This window comes from Manis pentadactyla, chromosome 3, assembly GCF_030020395.1.
Source record: "Manis pentadactyla isolate mManPen7 chromosome 3, mManPen7.hap1, whole genome shotgun sequence".
Classification (NCBI taxonomy): Eukaryota; Metazoa; Chordata; class Mammalia; order Pholidota; family Manidae; genus Manis; species Manis pentadactyla.
In genome coordinates this window covers 178,455,291-178,471,265 of record NC_080021.1, presented here as the reverse complement: position 1 = coordinate 178,471,265, position 15,975 = coordinate 178,455,291, and the positions used below count along the sequence as shown (strand labels likewise).

The 15,975-nt window shown below is 36.4% G+C and overlaps 1 protein-coding gene across 1 annotated transcript in view; it reads right to left on the bottom strand.

The window, feature by feature from the left end:
* IFT74 (intraflagellar transport 74) overlaps positions 1-15,975 on the bottom strand; it is a 91,176-nt gene that overhangs the window by 10,489 nt on the left and 64,712 nt on the right. The window contains exons 17-18 of the mRNA XM_036898098.2: positions 2,792-2,955; positions 2,127-2,252 (exon numbers count right to left, since the gene is read on the bottom strand). Coding sequence (XP_036753993.2) covers positions 2,127-2,252; positions 2,792-2,955 — 290 coding nt within the window. The remainder of the gene's footprint in view (positions 1-2,126; positions 2,253-2,791; positions 2,956-15,975) is intronic.

The following is a 15,975-nucleotide window of genomic DNA, read 5'->3' as shown; positions in this document are numbered from 1 at the left end:
CCAAAAACTACAAGACACTCTTAAGAGAAATTAAACAGGACACTAACAAATGGAAACTCATCCCATGCTCTTGGCTAGGAAGAATTAATATTGTCAAAATGGCCATCCTGCCCAAAGCAATCTACAGATTCAATGCAATCCCTATCAAATTACCAACAGCATTCTTCAACGAACTGGAACAAATAGTTCAAAAATTCATATGGAACCACCAAAGACCCTGACTAGCCAAAGCAATCCTGAGAAGGAAGAATAAAGTGGGAGGGATCTTGCTCCCCAACTTCAAGCTCTGCTACAAAGCCACAGTAATCAAGACAATTTGGTACTGGCACAAGAACAGAGCCACAGACCAGCAGAACAGAATAGACATTATGTTAATGTCTTGGGTCTCCAGACATTAACCCAAACATATATGGTCAATTACTACATGATAACAGAGTGATGGACATACAATAGGGAAATGACAGCCTCTTCAACTGCTGGTGTTGGCAAAACTGGACAACTACATGGAAGAGAATGAAACTGGATCATTGTCTAACCCCATACACAAAAGTAAATTCAAAATGGGTCAAAGACCTGAATGTAAGCCATGAAACCATAAAATTCTTAGAAAAAAACATAGGCAAAAATCTCTTGGACATAAACATGAGCAACTTCTTCATGAACATATCTCCCCAGGCAAGGGAAACAAAAGCAAAAATGAACAAGTGGGACTATATCAAGATGAAAAACTTCTGTACAGCAAAGGACACCATCAATAGAATAAAAAGGTATCCTACAGTATGGGAGAATATATTCATAAACGACAGATCCGATAAAGGGTTGACATCCAAAATATATAAAGAGCTCACACACCTCAACAAACAAAAAGCTAACAATCCAATTAAAAAATGGGTAGAGGAGCTGAACAGACACTTCTCCAAAGAAGAAATTCAGAATGCCAACAGACACATGAAAAGATGCTCCACATCGCTAGTCATCAGAGAAATGAAAATTAAAACCACAATGAGATATCACCTCACACCAGTAAGGATCGCCACCATCCAAAAGACAAACAACAACAAATGTCGGTGAGGTTGTGGAGAAAGGGGAACCCTCCTACACTGCTGGTGGGAATGTAAATTAGTTCAACCATTGTGGAAAGCAGTATGGAGGTTCCTCAAAAAGTTCAAAATAGAAATACCATTTGACACAGGAATCCCACTTCTAGGAATTTACCCTAAGAATGCAGCATCCCAATTTGAAAAAGACAGATGCACCCCTATGTTTATCGCAGCACTATTTACAACAGCCAAGAAATGGAAGCAAACTAAGTGTCCATCAGTAGATGAATGGATAAAGAAGATGTGGTACATATATACAATGGAATATTATTCAGCCATAAGAAGAAAACAAACCCTACCATTTGCAACAACATGGATGGAGTTAGAGGGTATTATGCTCAGTGAAATAAGGCAGGCGGAGAAAGACAAGTACCAAATGATTTCACTCATATGTGGAATATAAGAACCAAGGGAAAACTGAAGGAACAAAACAGCAGCGGAATCACAGAACCCAAGAATGGACTAATAGTTACCAAAGGGAAAGGGACTGGGGAGGATGGGTGGGAAGGGAGGGAGAAGGGGGTGGAAGAAGAAAAGGGGGCCTTACGATTAGCATGTATAATGTGGGGGCAGCACGGAGAGGGTTGTGCAACACAGAGAAGACAAGTAGTGATTTTACAGCACCTTACTATGCTGATGGACAGTGACTAATGGGGTATATGGAGTGGACTTGGTGAAGGGGGGAGTCTAGTAAACATAATGCTCCTCATGTAATTGTAGATTAATGATACCAAAGGAAAAAAAAATTACTTGCTTTCGAGAAATTTTAAACCTATTTATCATAACAGGTATGCCCATAACAGTGTGTAGTATAAAATAAGTCTTCAATACAATATTTTAAGAAGCAGGAAAGCAGGAATAAATTCATTTTGAGTAGAGACTGTAAAAATCTGGTTACCTTCAAAGACAGAGAATCTGGAAGATAAAGAAAGTTAAAAAAAAAAGGAAAGGATTGTATTGGAGTGAAAATATAGATTAAGACATCAAGACAGCCTAAAAAGATATATGAATTCCAGTCTTTTTTACCTGAGAATGTGTCTCATTTTCTTGCAATTGTGTTTTTAGTGTTTCATATTCTATGTTTAGTTTCTCCATTATTTTCTTAAAGGCATTTCTGTGGGTTGATAGTACTATCCTCTCATGATGTAATTTCTAGATAAACCCAAATAGAAGTAAATAAAGCTTTAGTAAATATCTAGCAAACCAATATAAATCATATTTGATTTGAATAATTTCAAAAATTTTCTCATAAAATTCTACTCAGGCTATAATTACTCTAAAACATGTTTGTAAAAATATCCTTTGAACTATAATAAACTAAATTAACTGTATTAATAATAACTCTATTAAGGCTGCTGTATCTGTTTCTACCCCCAAAAATTTACTTTTTAATTAATGAAAATATCACTGAAAAGCCATTGAGAAGTCTTAAGTAGTGAGATATCATAATCAAATCTACACTTTATAAAGTCTGTATTTGTTGAAATGCTCTCTCTTGATTTTCAATTTTTGCCTCTTGTTTAAAACTTAAATCATGCTAAATTCTTACTATGTATGTAAACATCTTTATTTTATTCTTAGCTTATGTATTAATCAACTGAAAAGAATATATTCTATAAATTACATACATGTTAAATTTGAACAAGAAAAAAAATTTGAATTACAATTTTGTAAGACTGTTAATAATTTACCTTTTTCTTTTCTTCACCTGATGATTTTAAAGCTGGCAAATTATTATATGTCTCCAGATCAGCTGTCATTTGCTTAATTTTACATTTAAGAGAATGTTGTTCCTCAGTCATCTTACTTTCCAGAAGCTCCATTTTCTGCAGATCCAACTGTAGATGTTGACTATCTAAAACATTAGAAAATTTAAGGACATTATTAGTCAAAACTTAATTACTTTCACAAAAGGAAGTGCAACACATCCATTAAAAACCATGGTTTACAAATGTGTCTGCAAAAGAAACACATGTCTACTAAAAATTAAGAAAAAAATACTCATCCCCCAGATAATCACCATAACCTAATGCATATTAGCCACACTTACATCCATGTTCATACAACATAAAAGAACACACATAGTTTTTTTTCTTAATAATATAACATATGAGATAAGACCCATTGTTTTTAATAGGAGTATGACACATGCACACAGTTATGTGGGGAAAAAAGCAAACTATGAAACATTTTATATATATATATTTATATATATTTGTATATATATATATAAATATATTTTATATATACATATATTTGAACAAAATACTATAATTACATATACAGGCAATTCTCATTACTTGTGATAGTTATGTTCTATAAAGTCAACATAAACACTGAGTTAGCAAATACTGAACTATTGCTCTTGGAGGAAATACAGTTAGGTTCCTATGAGTCTCTGGTTACAATATTTCCATTGTCCAACTACCACAAAACCTTCTTTTATGTTTCTGTTTAAACACACCTTATTTAATATATACTGTTGATTCGTTAACACTGAACTCAAGGCCAACTTATACCTAAACAAGCAAAGCTATTTATAACACATTTTCTCCATAAGGCACATCACAACCTTCTTGTGCTTAGGAACACGAGACACCACAGTTCAGCAGTGGCTTAGGGGCCACATGCAATAGCAAAATCACCAACAAAAAGCACAAACGTGGAGAAAAGCGGCACTAAATATACCACGAGAAGGATACCTGTTAACAGTATGAGAACTGTAACAGGAAGGCAGAGTGTTGTGCCTTATTTGACCTCTGCTGGGAATAAGCATATAAGGCAATTCAAGTTTTTCATGATTCTGCACATTTCCACCAATGACTGTGAAACAGTGTTGCAAGAATTGATTTTGGGGTTACAAATTAATTTTAGTGAGTAGGAAAATTTACAACAGAATCTATGAAAAATGAGGACTGACTGTACATATGCATATGGGGAAGCACTGTGTGTTCTCATTCTTTCTTTCAAAAGATTGGAGCACCTACTGTATGCCACCTGCTAAGAATATAATAGAAATCAACAGACTGTTTTTTCTCAAGGAGCTATATTCTAGAGATAGAACCAGGCAATTAAATAAGTGTTTACAATAAACTGGATAACTACTAAGAAAAGAGTAATACCTGATGCTGTAAGGGCATGCAGGAGCTCTCTAAAACATGCCTTTTAACTGAGGCCTTAATGATTAGGAATCAAAGGAAAAAAGTAAAAGTGTTCTAGAGAAAACAATCAACATGTGCAAAGTCTAGAGGTAAGAAAGCATGATAATTTTGGGCAAATAACAGAAGTCAGTATGACTAGAACCAAAGTTCAAAGTGGGTAGTGGCAGGAGATAAAACTGAAAACTTAGTAGGACTTAGTTCATGAAGGGCTTTTTAAGCGAGAGAGGGAGGCAGGGACTTTATCCTAAGGGCTATGGCAAGCCATCAGTGAGTTTTAAATAAGAATATAGCATAATTAGATTTTAGAAAGTTCATTCTGGTTGCAATGTGGAAAATTAATTGGAATAGCTAACCACATTCATGAATAACAGTTACTTAACCCATTCAGTGATCTAGGTAAGAAATCTTAGGCTAGTATAGACACTCTGGGGATTTGTTTTCATTAAACAAAATGTATTAAATGCTTTCTACGTGTTAGGCAAATTTCTAGGCATGGGGGATATAACAATGAACAAAGCATATAAGAATCCTTATCCTTATAGAGCCTACTGTCCAGTGGAAGAAGACCATATGAAATATGCAGTTATATCAGATGGACATAAATGAGGAAACAAGGCAGAAGAGATCAAGAGGGACTCAAGGTACTTGGGGATGAAGAAGTAGGCAATTGACCAGATCCAGGAGTAGAATCAATGAAGAATCATATTTCCAACTTGAGTAAACAAACAGATGGCAGTGGTAGGCAGAGGGAGGAACAAACTTTTGTTTGTGGGAGGGAATGAGATGATGGATTGAAGTCAGTTTAGGAAATGCTGAGTTTGGGATACCTCAGAAGCATCAGATGGAGATAAATAAAAGATGTTCATGACAGAACATGTAATATCAAATTTTTAAAGAACAAACTGATGTGAAGGATCCTACAAAGAATAAGAAATGATCAAAGAAATAAGAAAAATTAGAGCCCATGGGGAAAGACATTTCAAGAATAAAGGAGTGGTTTGTAGTGCGGAACACTAATTAAAAAATTTTTTTAAATGTAAAAATAATGTTGGATTTACTGGAATACCTTGGCCTACCTGTTAAGAACAGATTTCACAGAGAGAACCAGAACTAAGAGCGAGAGGAAGGCTGTAAGAAATTTGGCTGCATAACGTTTGAAAGAGAAGGATGACGGCTGAGTAAAGAAAACTCAGGAAAGGCTTTTTCTTTTTTTCCAAGATGGGATAAAATATAGAAAAAAGACAAGAAAGATAAATATCAAAATTTTAATAAAGTCTTTATAGTGGGATTACAAATATTTTTAATTTTTTAATTTATGCTTTTCTGTATCTCCCAAATCCTCTATAATGAATATGAATTACATATGTAATCAGAAAACAGTATTTTAAAAAATGTTCCATTCTGATAGAATTATATAATATCTACCTTCTTTATTTCAGACTCCTTAACTTTGTGGTTTTGGCTTTAAAAATCCTTTTTTAAAGTGAGAGAAAGGTAAAGGATGGAGCCAGTATCACTGAGTACCTGAAATGTGCCTGGCTTTATATGTTTATCTCATTTACTTTTCATAACAGCCCAAAGGGGTGCGTGTTATATGTGAGGAAAGTGAAGCTTAGAAAGGTAATTTGCCCAACATCACACAACTAGTCAAGCTTTGGGGCTGAGTGATATTATTGTCTTTATGAACACTTTTAAGATAGCAAATGTTATTTTTATGATCCAAAAAGATGCCTTTTTGAGCAACAATGAACTATGGGAAGAGGAACAATAACACTTGGTCAATTCTGCCACTGCAGTCTCCACCAGGCATCATTCTTTGTTTTGCTTTTCTTATAGCTAGCTACCAAGTAAAATCTGATTAAAGCTAATTCAAAAAAGTAATTGAAATATGTATCCTTTTGGGAAGGTTTCTGTAGTATAAGAGTCATCACGCTCACCCAGACATGAGAGGTCCTTGGTTTGAGATATATATCCTGCATAACCAGATGAAGAATCTGAATTCAAGTATGTCCTGGCCAGTTTTTCCTCCCCTGTGTTTCCAGGGTTAGGCATGACAATAATCCAATACATCCTGTAGTTACTTATTTGTGGATAGAGATATAACAATACATTTCATCTTAGAACATTTTGCTTTCATTTTCCTCTATTTTAAAAGGGAATATGAGTATCCTCAGAAAAATTCAGTGGTATTTAGGAGTATCAAAAATCAAACATGAACCTCTTCTTTTCACTTAAGAGATTTAGGGGTGAAAGGTTTGTATATTAAAGTAATGTATTTTGGACTAAAATAAAAAATTTAAAGTAATATTGATGATAAAATTTAATCTTATAGAGGGATGTATTGTTCCCTGTACATACATATTATTTTCTCTGCCTCCTTTCATTATTTTCTCTTTATATTTATTTATATTTATTTCAGGAACTGTGGATGAAGACCAAATATAGCTGGGAAACATGTATTTGGTCATAATAATGACCAAATATGTATTTCTTATAACTCATTATATCACAGTTGGTAACAACCTCCTTTCTTAAATCAGTGTCTTTAGAAGCATTTTTTAAAAGTATTTTATATTTTACACTCTGATAGTTGTTATATTTGTAAATAGTCACTCAATTCTTGAACACATATTTATTACAGTGTTACCATCCAAACCAAGGACCTCTCGTGTTTGGGCGAGTGTGATGACCGCTATGCTACAGAAACCTTGCACTTCACCAGTTTACTATGAGTGCTTAGTGAAGGAGTTTTATACTGAGTTTCTTAGACCAATAAAATTAACTTTTTCACCAAATTTGGGAAATTTTAAGTCATTATTTTTTTCAACTACCTTTTCTCCCAAATTCTCTGGTCCTTGCTTTCTTTCTGGGACTACAATTACATGTATGTTAGACTGCTTGAACTTTTCCTACAGGTCATTTAGGCTTTTGTTTACTTTTACTTCTTCAGAATAGACATTTTTATTCTTATTTTTTTATATCTGTCTTCAAGTTCATGGGCTTCTTTTCAGTTGTGATACTCTATAATGGTCATTCAATGAATTTTTCATGTTAGTTGCATTTTCAACTCTAGATTTTTCACTTAGTTCTTTTTGGTAATTTCCATTTCTCTGTAGGATTCTCCATCTGTCCATTTATTATGACTTTATTTTCCTTTAACCCCTTAAATATATTTATAAATTTTTTAAGTGCTTTTCATTTCAACATCTGGGTTATTTTGGGTTCAGTGTCTAGTGAGTGCTTTTACCCTTGGCTCATATTTTCCTATTTCTAGTAAATTTTTTTTTTTTTTTGAGAGGGCATCTCTCATATTTATTGATAAAATGGTTGTTAACAACAATAAAATTCTGTGTAGGGGACTCAATGAACAATCATTAATCAACCCCAAGCCTAATTCTCAACAGTCTCCAATCTTCTGAAGCATAACGAACAAGTTCTTACATGGTAAACAAATTCTTACATAGTGAATAAGTTCTTACATGGTGAACAGTGCAAGGACGGTCGTCACAGAAAATTTTGGTTTTGATCACGCATTATGAACTATAAACAATCAGGTCAAATATGAATATTCGTTTGATTTTTATACTTGATTTATATGTGAATCCCACATTTCTCCATTATTATTATTATTATATATTTTTTTAAATAAAATGCTGAAGTGGTAGGTAGATGCAAGATAAAAGTAGAAAACATAGTTTAGTGCTGTAAGAGGGCAAATGTAGATGATCAGGTGTGTGCCTATAGACTAAGTATTAATCCAAGCTAGACAAGGGCAACAAAACATCCATGGATGCAGAAGATTTCTCTCAAAACAGGGGGGGGTGAGGTTCTAAGCCTCACCTCTGTTGATCCCCAATTTCTCACCTGATGGCCCCCCTGCGACTGTGCCTGTCTTAGGTTGTTCCTCCCTTGAGGAATCTTACCCGTCTCTGGCTAACCAGTCATCTTCCGGGGCCATACAGGGAAATGTAAAGTTGGTAAGTGAGAGAGAAGCAATATTGTTTGAAAAGGTTAGCTTTTTACTTTTTTGTACATTTATGCCCTGTGGCTTTTATGCCCAGTATTTGTCTTGAGGTATCTTTACCACTTGGAAGAATTATGATACTCGGTAATTTCGTTATGAGGCATGAATTCTACTTAAGGGTTGTAATTAGGAAGGAAGAAGAAAAGCTATAGAAGTAGCAGGTGGAAGAAAACATGGGAAGATTTATTATTTCTTTGACATATCTTCTTGTAGAGTAACCTAAGCATGTATAGGTTTTAAACTACTAAATAAATTGCGCACACACATTAACATAATAGGAATAGAGCTACATAACCAAAGCAGACCTACAATTACCAGCCATCTCCAGTGAAAGCAAGAAAACCAGTTAGGCACCCTAGGCATTTGTGAAAACTTATCAGTGATATGATGGATATTGTCTAACTGAATTTGAATAGTTTGAGAAAAATCAGACAAATTAAAACAACACATTCCTGGGAACTGTTCACATCCCATATGTTCTTTTAACAGTAGATAGTCTGTAGTCGCAAGATTTTGGAGCGCTGCAACTTGCACTTCTCCTAATTCTTGGTTGACTTCCGACGTATAGATCCAGTCAAATTTTTTGTTTTACTGTATGCACAGGCTAGCTTAGATATTCTAGTAAATTTTTATAGTAAAGTTGATGCTATAGACTCTGGATTCTTCTGTACTACTTTGAAGAGCATTTATATTATAAATGAATAAACTTGGCTAAATCAAAACTCCAAACTTTTCTCCTCTGAAGTGGGCAGAATCTGAGTCTACCTTTCCCACTTAGTCTACCTTTTACCAGTGTGTCTCCCTTGTACATGGGCAGGCAATGAGTAAATAAGTTCATTTCTTCATATAAGGTTTAGCAATATTTACTTGGGAATTAAATTTTATTATCTAGACAGACTGTCTAATAGAAAAGTCAAATACAATTAACCCTTCCTCTTCTACCTATGAAACTGGGAAGATTACTGATTAAAATATAGTTGGATGGCAACACTGCTATGAATATATGTTCAAGAATTGAGTGACTCTCTGTTTACAAATATAACAATCAATAGAGTGTAAAGTATCAAATACTTTAAAAAATTGCTTCTAAAGACAGTGATTTAAGAAAGGAGGTTGTTACCAACTGTGATATAATGAGTTATAAGAAATACATATTTGGTCATTATTATGATCAAATATATATTTCCCAACTATATTAGGTCTTTATCCCCAGTTCCTGAAAACACTGCAGTCTTAAAGGTGAAACAGGTGATTTGTCATGTTAATGAGAGACTTTTTTAACCCTCACCCAAGGGCAGGGGAGGCTGAATCAGCCAATGGCCAATAATTTAGTCAGTCATGACTATGCAATGAAACACTCACAAAACCCGTGATAAGATCTTGTTCTCTCTCTGCTCTGCTTTGCCTGCTCTGCTGGGGGAACAAAAAGGCCCCTGCCTCCACGTGCCAATGAGCCAGGCCCCCAAGCTCCATGAGGACAGAAGCTCCTTTATTTGGGACGGTACCCTGTCTCTCTACATCTGGCTGTCAACCTGTATCCGTTATGGTATCCTTTATTAAACTGATAAACTAAGTGTTTTCCTGAGTACTGTGAGCCGCTCTAGCAAATTAATCAAATCTAAGGGGGGGGAGGTAATGGGAACCGCCAATCTGTAGCTGGTAGGTCAGAAGAAGCACAGGTACTGACTGAGGGTTGCAACCTAGGTCTGAAGTCGGGGGTGGAGTGCAGTTTTGTAGGACCAAGCCCTAAACCTAGGAATCTGGTGCTGTCTCTGGGCAGATAACATCAGATTTGGGTTGAGTTCTCCAACACCCTGCTGGTGTTCAAGAACTGCTTATTGTAAATATGTGTAGGAAGACCCCCTCCCACATATTTACACACTGAAATCGGGTCTGGGTACAGAAATGAAGTCACACTACTATTACTGCTGTGTATAATATTGTTACTGCTATACATATATGCAGGGAAGAAATGCACCAATGCACTTGCTGTCAGAGATGCAACACCAACTAAATTTTCTTAAGTTGGTATAATTAAACTTGAACAGTTCCTTTTGTCCTTTTAAGGGTGTTAAAACTCAATTATACTGACATATATGTTATTAAAAACATATACATATTGACAGGATTAAAGATGGTGACATGAAAGGTTAGACAGAGACCTCCTCCTAAAACCACATATAATACAAAAATATAATTAATACAACTAATCCTGAAAGAGCAACAGGAAAGAAGGCTGCACCAGACTGCATACACCTGGAGAAAAGAGCAGACCTCACAGAACAGGGTAACATGCCAAAGCCCTGACCTGGCAGGACCCAAGCCCTTCCTCAACCCCAGCTCACCTGCGGGAGGAAGAGAAACGGAGCAGGGAGGGAGTGAAGGCTGAACAGCTAGCCCTGAAGATCTGTTCTGGGAACACAAACCTACACTGCATGGTGCTCTGGAGAGTAGTGGGGTTGGAAAGCTAAGACAGGCAGAACATCTGGAGAGACTGAGATTTCAGCCGCTTCTGGAAAACAGAAATCCATATCTGGCTGATCTGCATGGGCAGTTTGAGAGACTTCCTAAAAGCAAGAGGGCTGCTAAAGGGGCAAGGATTGCACAGAGCTTACTTCTCAGGAGAAAGGACAGGTAGACAAAATTGTCCGGGTGCACTCTGCCCAGCAGGTTGGGAACTTTCACAATCTTCAGGCACTCTATCCTCTGGGTGGCTACACAGCTCCAAGGCCCCCCACTGTGATACCGGCTGTGCCTTCCCCCTGGCCAGCCCGCACATGGCTCACAAACTGGCAAACCCTGCCCTGGCATCAGGCCAGCCAGAGGGAAGCCCCACCTACAGCAGCTACAAACACAAAGCATAGAGGCTGATACCTGTGTGTTCAGCCCCCTGGTTTTGGCAGTGGAGACAGGTGTAGCAGACAGGAAGCAGGAAACAGGTTTTTCCTCCCCCCAGGCACCAGCACTACTCCCCTGCGACCGCTGACATCACTCCAGGGGCTGAGCAGCATCGGAGAGTAGAGCATCTGGGCACTAGAGGGCACCACATACAAATATGAAATGTCAAAGGAACCTGGTTCAAAGCAAAATTGCAACACCACCAGAAAAATGATCAAGTGAGACTGAACTGATCAATTTTCCTGAAAGAGATTGCAAAATAAAAATCATAAACATGCTCATGGAGGTACAGAAAAATATTCAAGAACTCAGGAGCGAATGTAGGATGGAGATCCAGTCATTGAGGAACACAATGGAGGGTTTAAAAAGCAGATTCGATACAGTGGAGGAGACAATAACTGAAATAGAAATTAGAGAAGAGGAATACAAAGAAGCTGAGGCATAGAGAGAAAAAAGGACCTCTAGGAATTAAAGAATACTGAGAGAACCCTGTGACCAATCCAAATGGAACAATATTTGTATTAAAGGGGTACCAGAAGAAGGAGAGAGAAAAATAGATAGAAAGCATCTTTAAGGAAGCAATTGCTGAAAACATCCCCAATCTGGGGAAGGAGATAGTCTCTCAGACCATGGAGGTGCACAGATTTCCCAACACAAGGGACCCAAGGAGGACAACACCAAGACATATAATAATTAGAATGGCAAAGAGCAAGGATAAGGACAGAATAATAAAAGTAGCTAGAGAGAGAAAAAAGATCACATACAGGGGAAACCCATCAGGTTATCATCAGACTTCTCAGCAGAAACCTTACTGGCCAGAAAGGAGTGGCATGATATATATAATGCAATGAGGCAGAAGGGACTCGAACCAAGAATACTCTATCCGACAAGATTATCATTTAAATTTGAAGGCAAGATTAAACAATTTCCAGATAAGCAAAAGCTCAGAGAATTTAGCTCCCACAAATGGTCTCTACACTGTATTTTGGAGGGACTGCTATAGATGGAAGTGTTCGTAAGGTTAAATATCTGACACCAGAGGTAATAAAAACAGATAGAAAAAAAAAAGAACCTTTAGATTGTGTTTAAATAGCATACTGAGGTAAGCTAGACTCTTAGACAGTAAGGAAGTTACCCTTGAACCTTTGGTGACCATGAATCTCAAGCCTGCAATGGCAACAAGTACATATCTATCAATAATCACCCTAAATGCAAATGGACTGAATGCACCAATCAAAAGACATTAAAGTCACTGAATGGATAAAAAAACAAGACCCATCTATATGCTGCCTACAAGAGATTCACTTTAAACCCAAAGACATACACACACTAAAAGTGAAGGAATGGAAAGAGATATTTCACGCAACTAATAGGGAGAAAAAGGCAGGTGTTGCAGTACTTGTATCAGACAAAATAGACTTTAAAGCAAAGAAAGTCATAAGAGACAAAGAAGGACATTACATAATGACAAAGGAGTCAATCCAACAAGAGGATATAATCATTATAAATATCTAAGCACCCAACACAGGAGCACCTATACATGTGAAACAAATACTAACAGAATTAAAAGGGGAAATAGAATGCAATGCATTCATTCAAGGAGACTTCAACACTCCAATCACTTCAAAGGACAGATCAACCAGACAGAAAATAAATAAGGAGATGGACACGTTGAACAACACATTAGAACAGACAGACCTAACAGACATCTACAGAACTCTCCACCCAAAAGCAGCAGGATATACATTCTTCTCAAGTGCACATGGAACATTTTCAAGAATAGATCATATACTAGGCCACAAAAAAAAGCCTTGCTAAATTAAAAAATACTGAAATTTTACCAACCAGCTTCTCGGACCACAAATGTATGAAACTAGAAATAAATTACGCAAAGAAAATGATAAATCCCACAAACACATGGAGGTTTCACAACTTGCTCCTAAATAACCAATGGATCAATGACCAAATAAAAACAGAGATCAAGCAATATATGGAGACAAATGACAATAATAAATCAATACCACAAAATCTGTGGGATGCACTGAAGGCTATGCTAAGAGGGAAGTATATTATAATACAGGCCTACCTCAGGAAAGAAGAACAATACCTTAAGAACAGTCTAAACTCACAACTAAAGAAACTAGAAAAAAGAACAAATGAGGCCCAAAGTCAGTAGAAGGAGAGACATAATAAAGATTAGAGCAGAAATAAATAAAATCGAGAAGAATAAAACAGAAAGAATCAAAGAAACCCAGAGGTGGTTCTTCGAGAAAATAAACAAAATAGATAACCCCCTAGCAAGATTTCTCAAGAAGAAAAGAGGGTCTACACATACAAACACAATCTAAAATGAGAAAGGAAAAATCACTATGGACACCACAGAAATACAAAGAATTATTAGAGAATACTATGAAAAATGATATGCTAACAAACTGGATAACCTAGAAGAAATGGACAACTTTCTAGAAAAATACAACCTTCCAAGGCAGATCCAGAAAGAAACATAAAATGTGAACAGACCAATTACTAGCAACGAAATTGAACTGGTAATCAAAAAACGACCTAAGAACAAAAACCCTGGACCAGATGGCTTCACTGCTGAATTTTATCAAACATTTATCAAAGACCTAATACCCATTCTCCTTAAAGTTTTCCAAAAAGTAGAAGAGAAGGGAATACTTCCAAAGTCAATCTATGAGGCCAGCATCACTCTAATACCAAAACCAGGAAAAGACACCACAAAAAAAGAAAATTACAGACCAATATCCCTGATGAACATAGATGCAAAAATACTCAACAAAACAGAAGCAAACGGAGTTCAAAAATATATCAAAAAGATCAACCATCATGATCAAGTAGGATTTATTCCAGGGATGCAAGGATGGTACAATATTAGAAAATCCATCAACATCATCCACCACATCAACAAAAAGAAGGACAAAAACCACATGATCATCTCCATAGATGCTGAAAAAGCATTCAACAAAATCCAGCATCCATTCATGATAAAAACTCTCAACAAAATGGGTATAGAGGGCAAGTACCTCAACATAATAAAGGCCATATATGACAAACCCACAGCCAACATCATACTTAACAGCAAGAGGCTAAAAGCCTTTCCTTTAAGATCAGGAACAAGACAAGGATGCCCACTCTCCCCACTTTTATTCAACATAGTACTGGAGGTCCTTGCCATGGCAATCAGACAACACAAAGAAATAAAGGCATCCAGACTGGTAAAGAAGAAGTTAAACAGTCACTGTTTGCAGATGACATGATATTGTACATAAAAAACCCTAAAGACTCCACTCCAAAACTACTAGAACTAATACCTGAATTCAGCAAAGTTGCCTAATACAAAATGAATACACAGAAATCTGTTGCATTCCTACACCCTAACTATGAACTAGCAGAAAGAGAAATCAGGAAAACAATTCCATTTATAATTGCATCAAAAAGAATATTTAGGAATAAACCTAACGAAGTAAGTGAAAGACCTATACTCTAAAAAGTACAAGACACTCATGAGAGAAATTAAAGAAGACAGCAATAAATGGAAACACATCATGTGCTCATGGATAGGGAGAATTAATATTGTCAAAATAGCCATCCTGCCTAACGCAATCTACAGATTCAATGCAATCCCTATCAAAATACCAACAGCATTCTTCAATGACCTAGAGAAAATAGTTATAAAATTCATATGGTGCCACAAAAACCCCTAATAGCCAAAGCAATCCTGAGAAGGAAGAATAAAGCGACTTCAAGTTCCACAGTAATCAAGACAATTTGGTATTGGCACAAGAACAGACCCATAGACCAATGGATCAGATTAGAGAGCCCAGATATAAACCCAAGCATATATAGTTAATTAATATACGATAAAGGAGCCATGGACATACAAAGTGGAAATGACAGCCTCTTCAGCAACTGGTGTGGGCAAAACTGGACAGTTGGACAGGGATGAAACTGGATTATTGTTTAACCCCATACACAAAAGTAAACTCGAAATGGATCAAGGACCTGAATGTAAGTCATGAAACCATAAAACTCTTAGAAGAAAACATGGGCAAAAATCTCTTGAATATAAACATGAGCAACTTTTTTCTGAATGCATCGCCTCAAGCAAGGGAAACAGAAGCAAAAATGAACAAGTGGGACTACATCAAACTAAAAAGCTTCTGTACAACAAAGGACACCATCAGCAGAACAAACAGGCATCCTACGGTATGGGAGAATATATTCATAAATGACATATATGACAAGGGGTTAACACCCAAAATATATAAAGAACTTACATGCCTCAACAGCCAAAAGACAAATAACCATATTAAAAAATGGGCGGAGAATATGATCAGACAATTCTCCAAAGAAGAATTCAGAAGGCTACAGCACTAATTATCAGGGAAATGGAAATATAAACCACAATGAGGTATCACCTCACATCAGTTAGGATGGCCAGTATCAAAAAGTCTAAGAACAACAAATGTTAGCAAGGATGTGGAGAAAGGGGAACCCTTCCACAGTGCTGGTGGGTATGTAAGCCAGTTCAACCATTGTGGAAAGCAGTATGGAGGTTCCTCAAAAAACTTAAAATAGAAATACCATTTGGCCCAGAAATTCCACTCCTAGGAATTTACCCAAAGAATATAAATTCTCAAATTTAAAAAGACATATGCACCCCTATGTTTATCACAGCACTTTTTACAATAGCCAAGATACGGAAGCAACCTAAGTGTCCATCCGTTGATGAATGGTTAAAGAAGATGTGGTACATAGACACAATGGAATA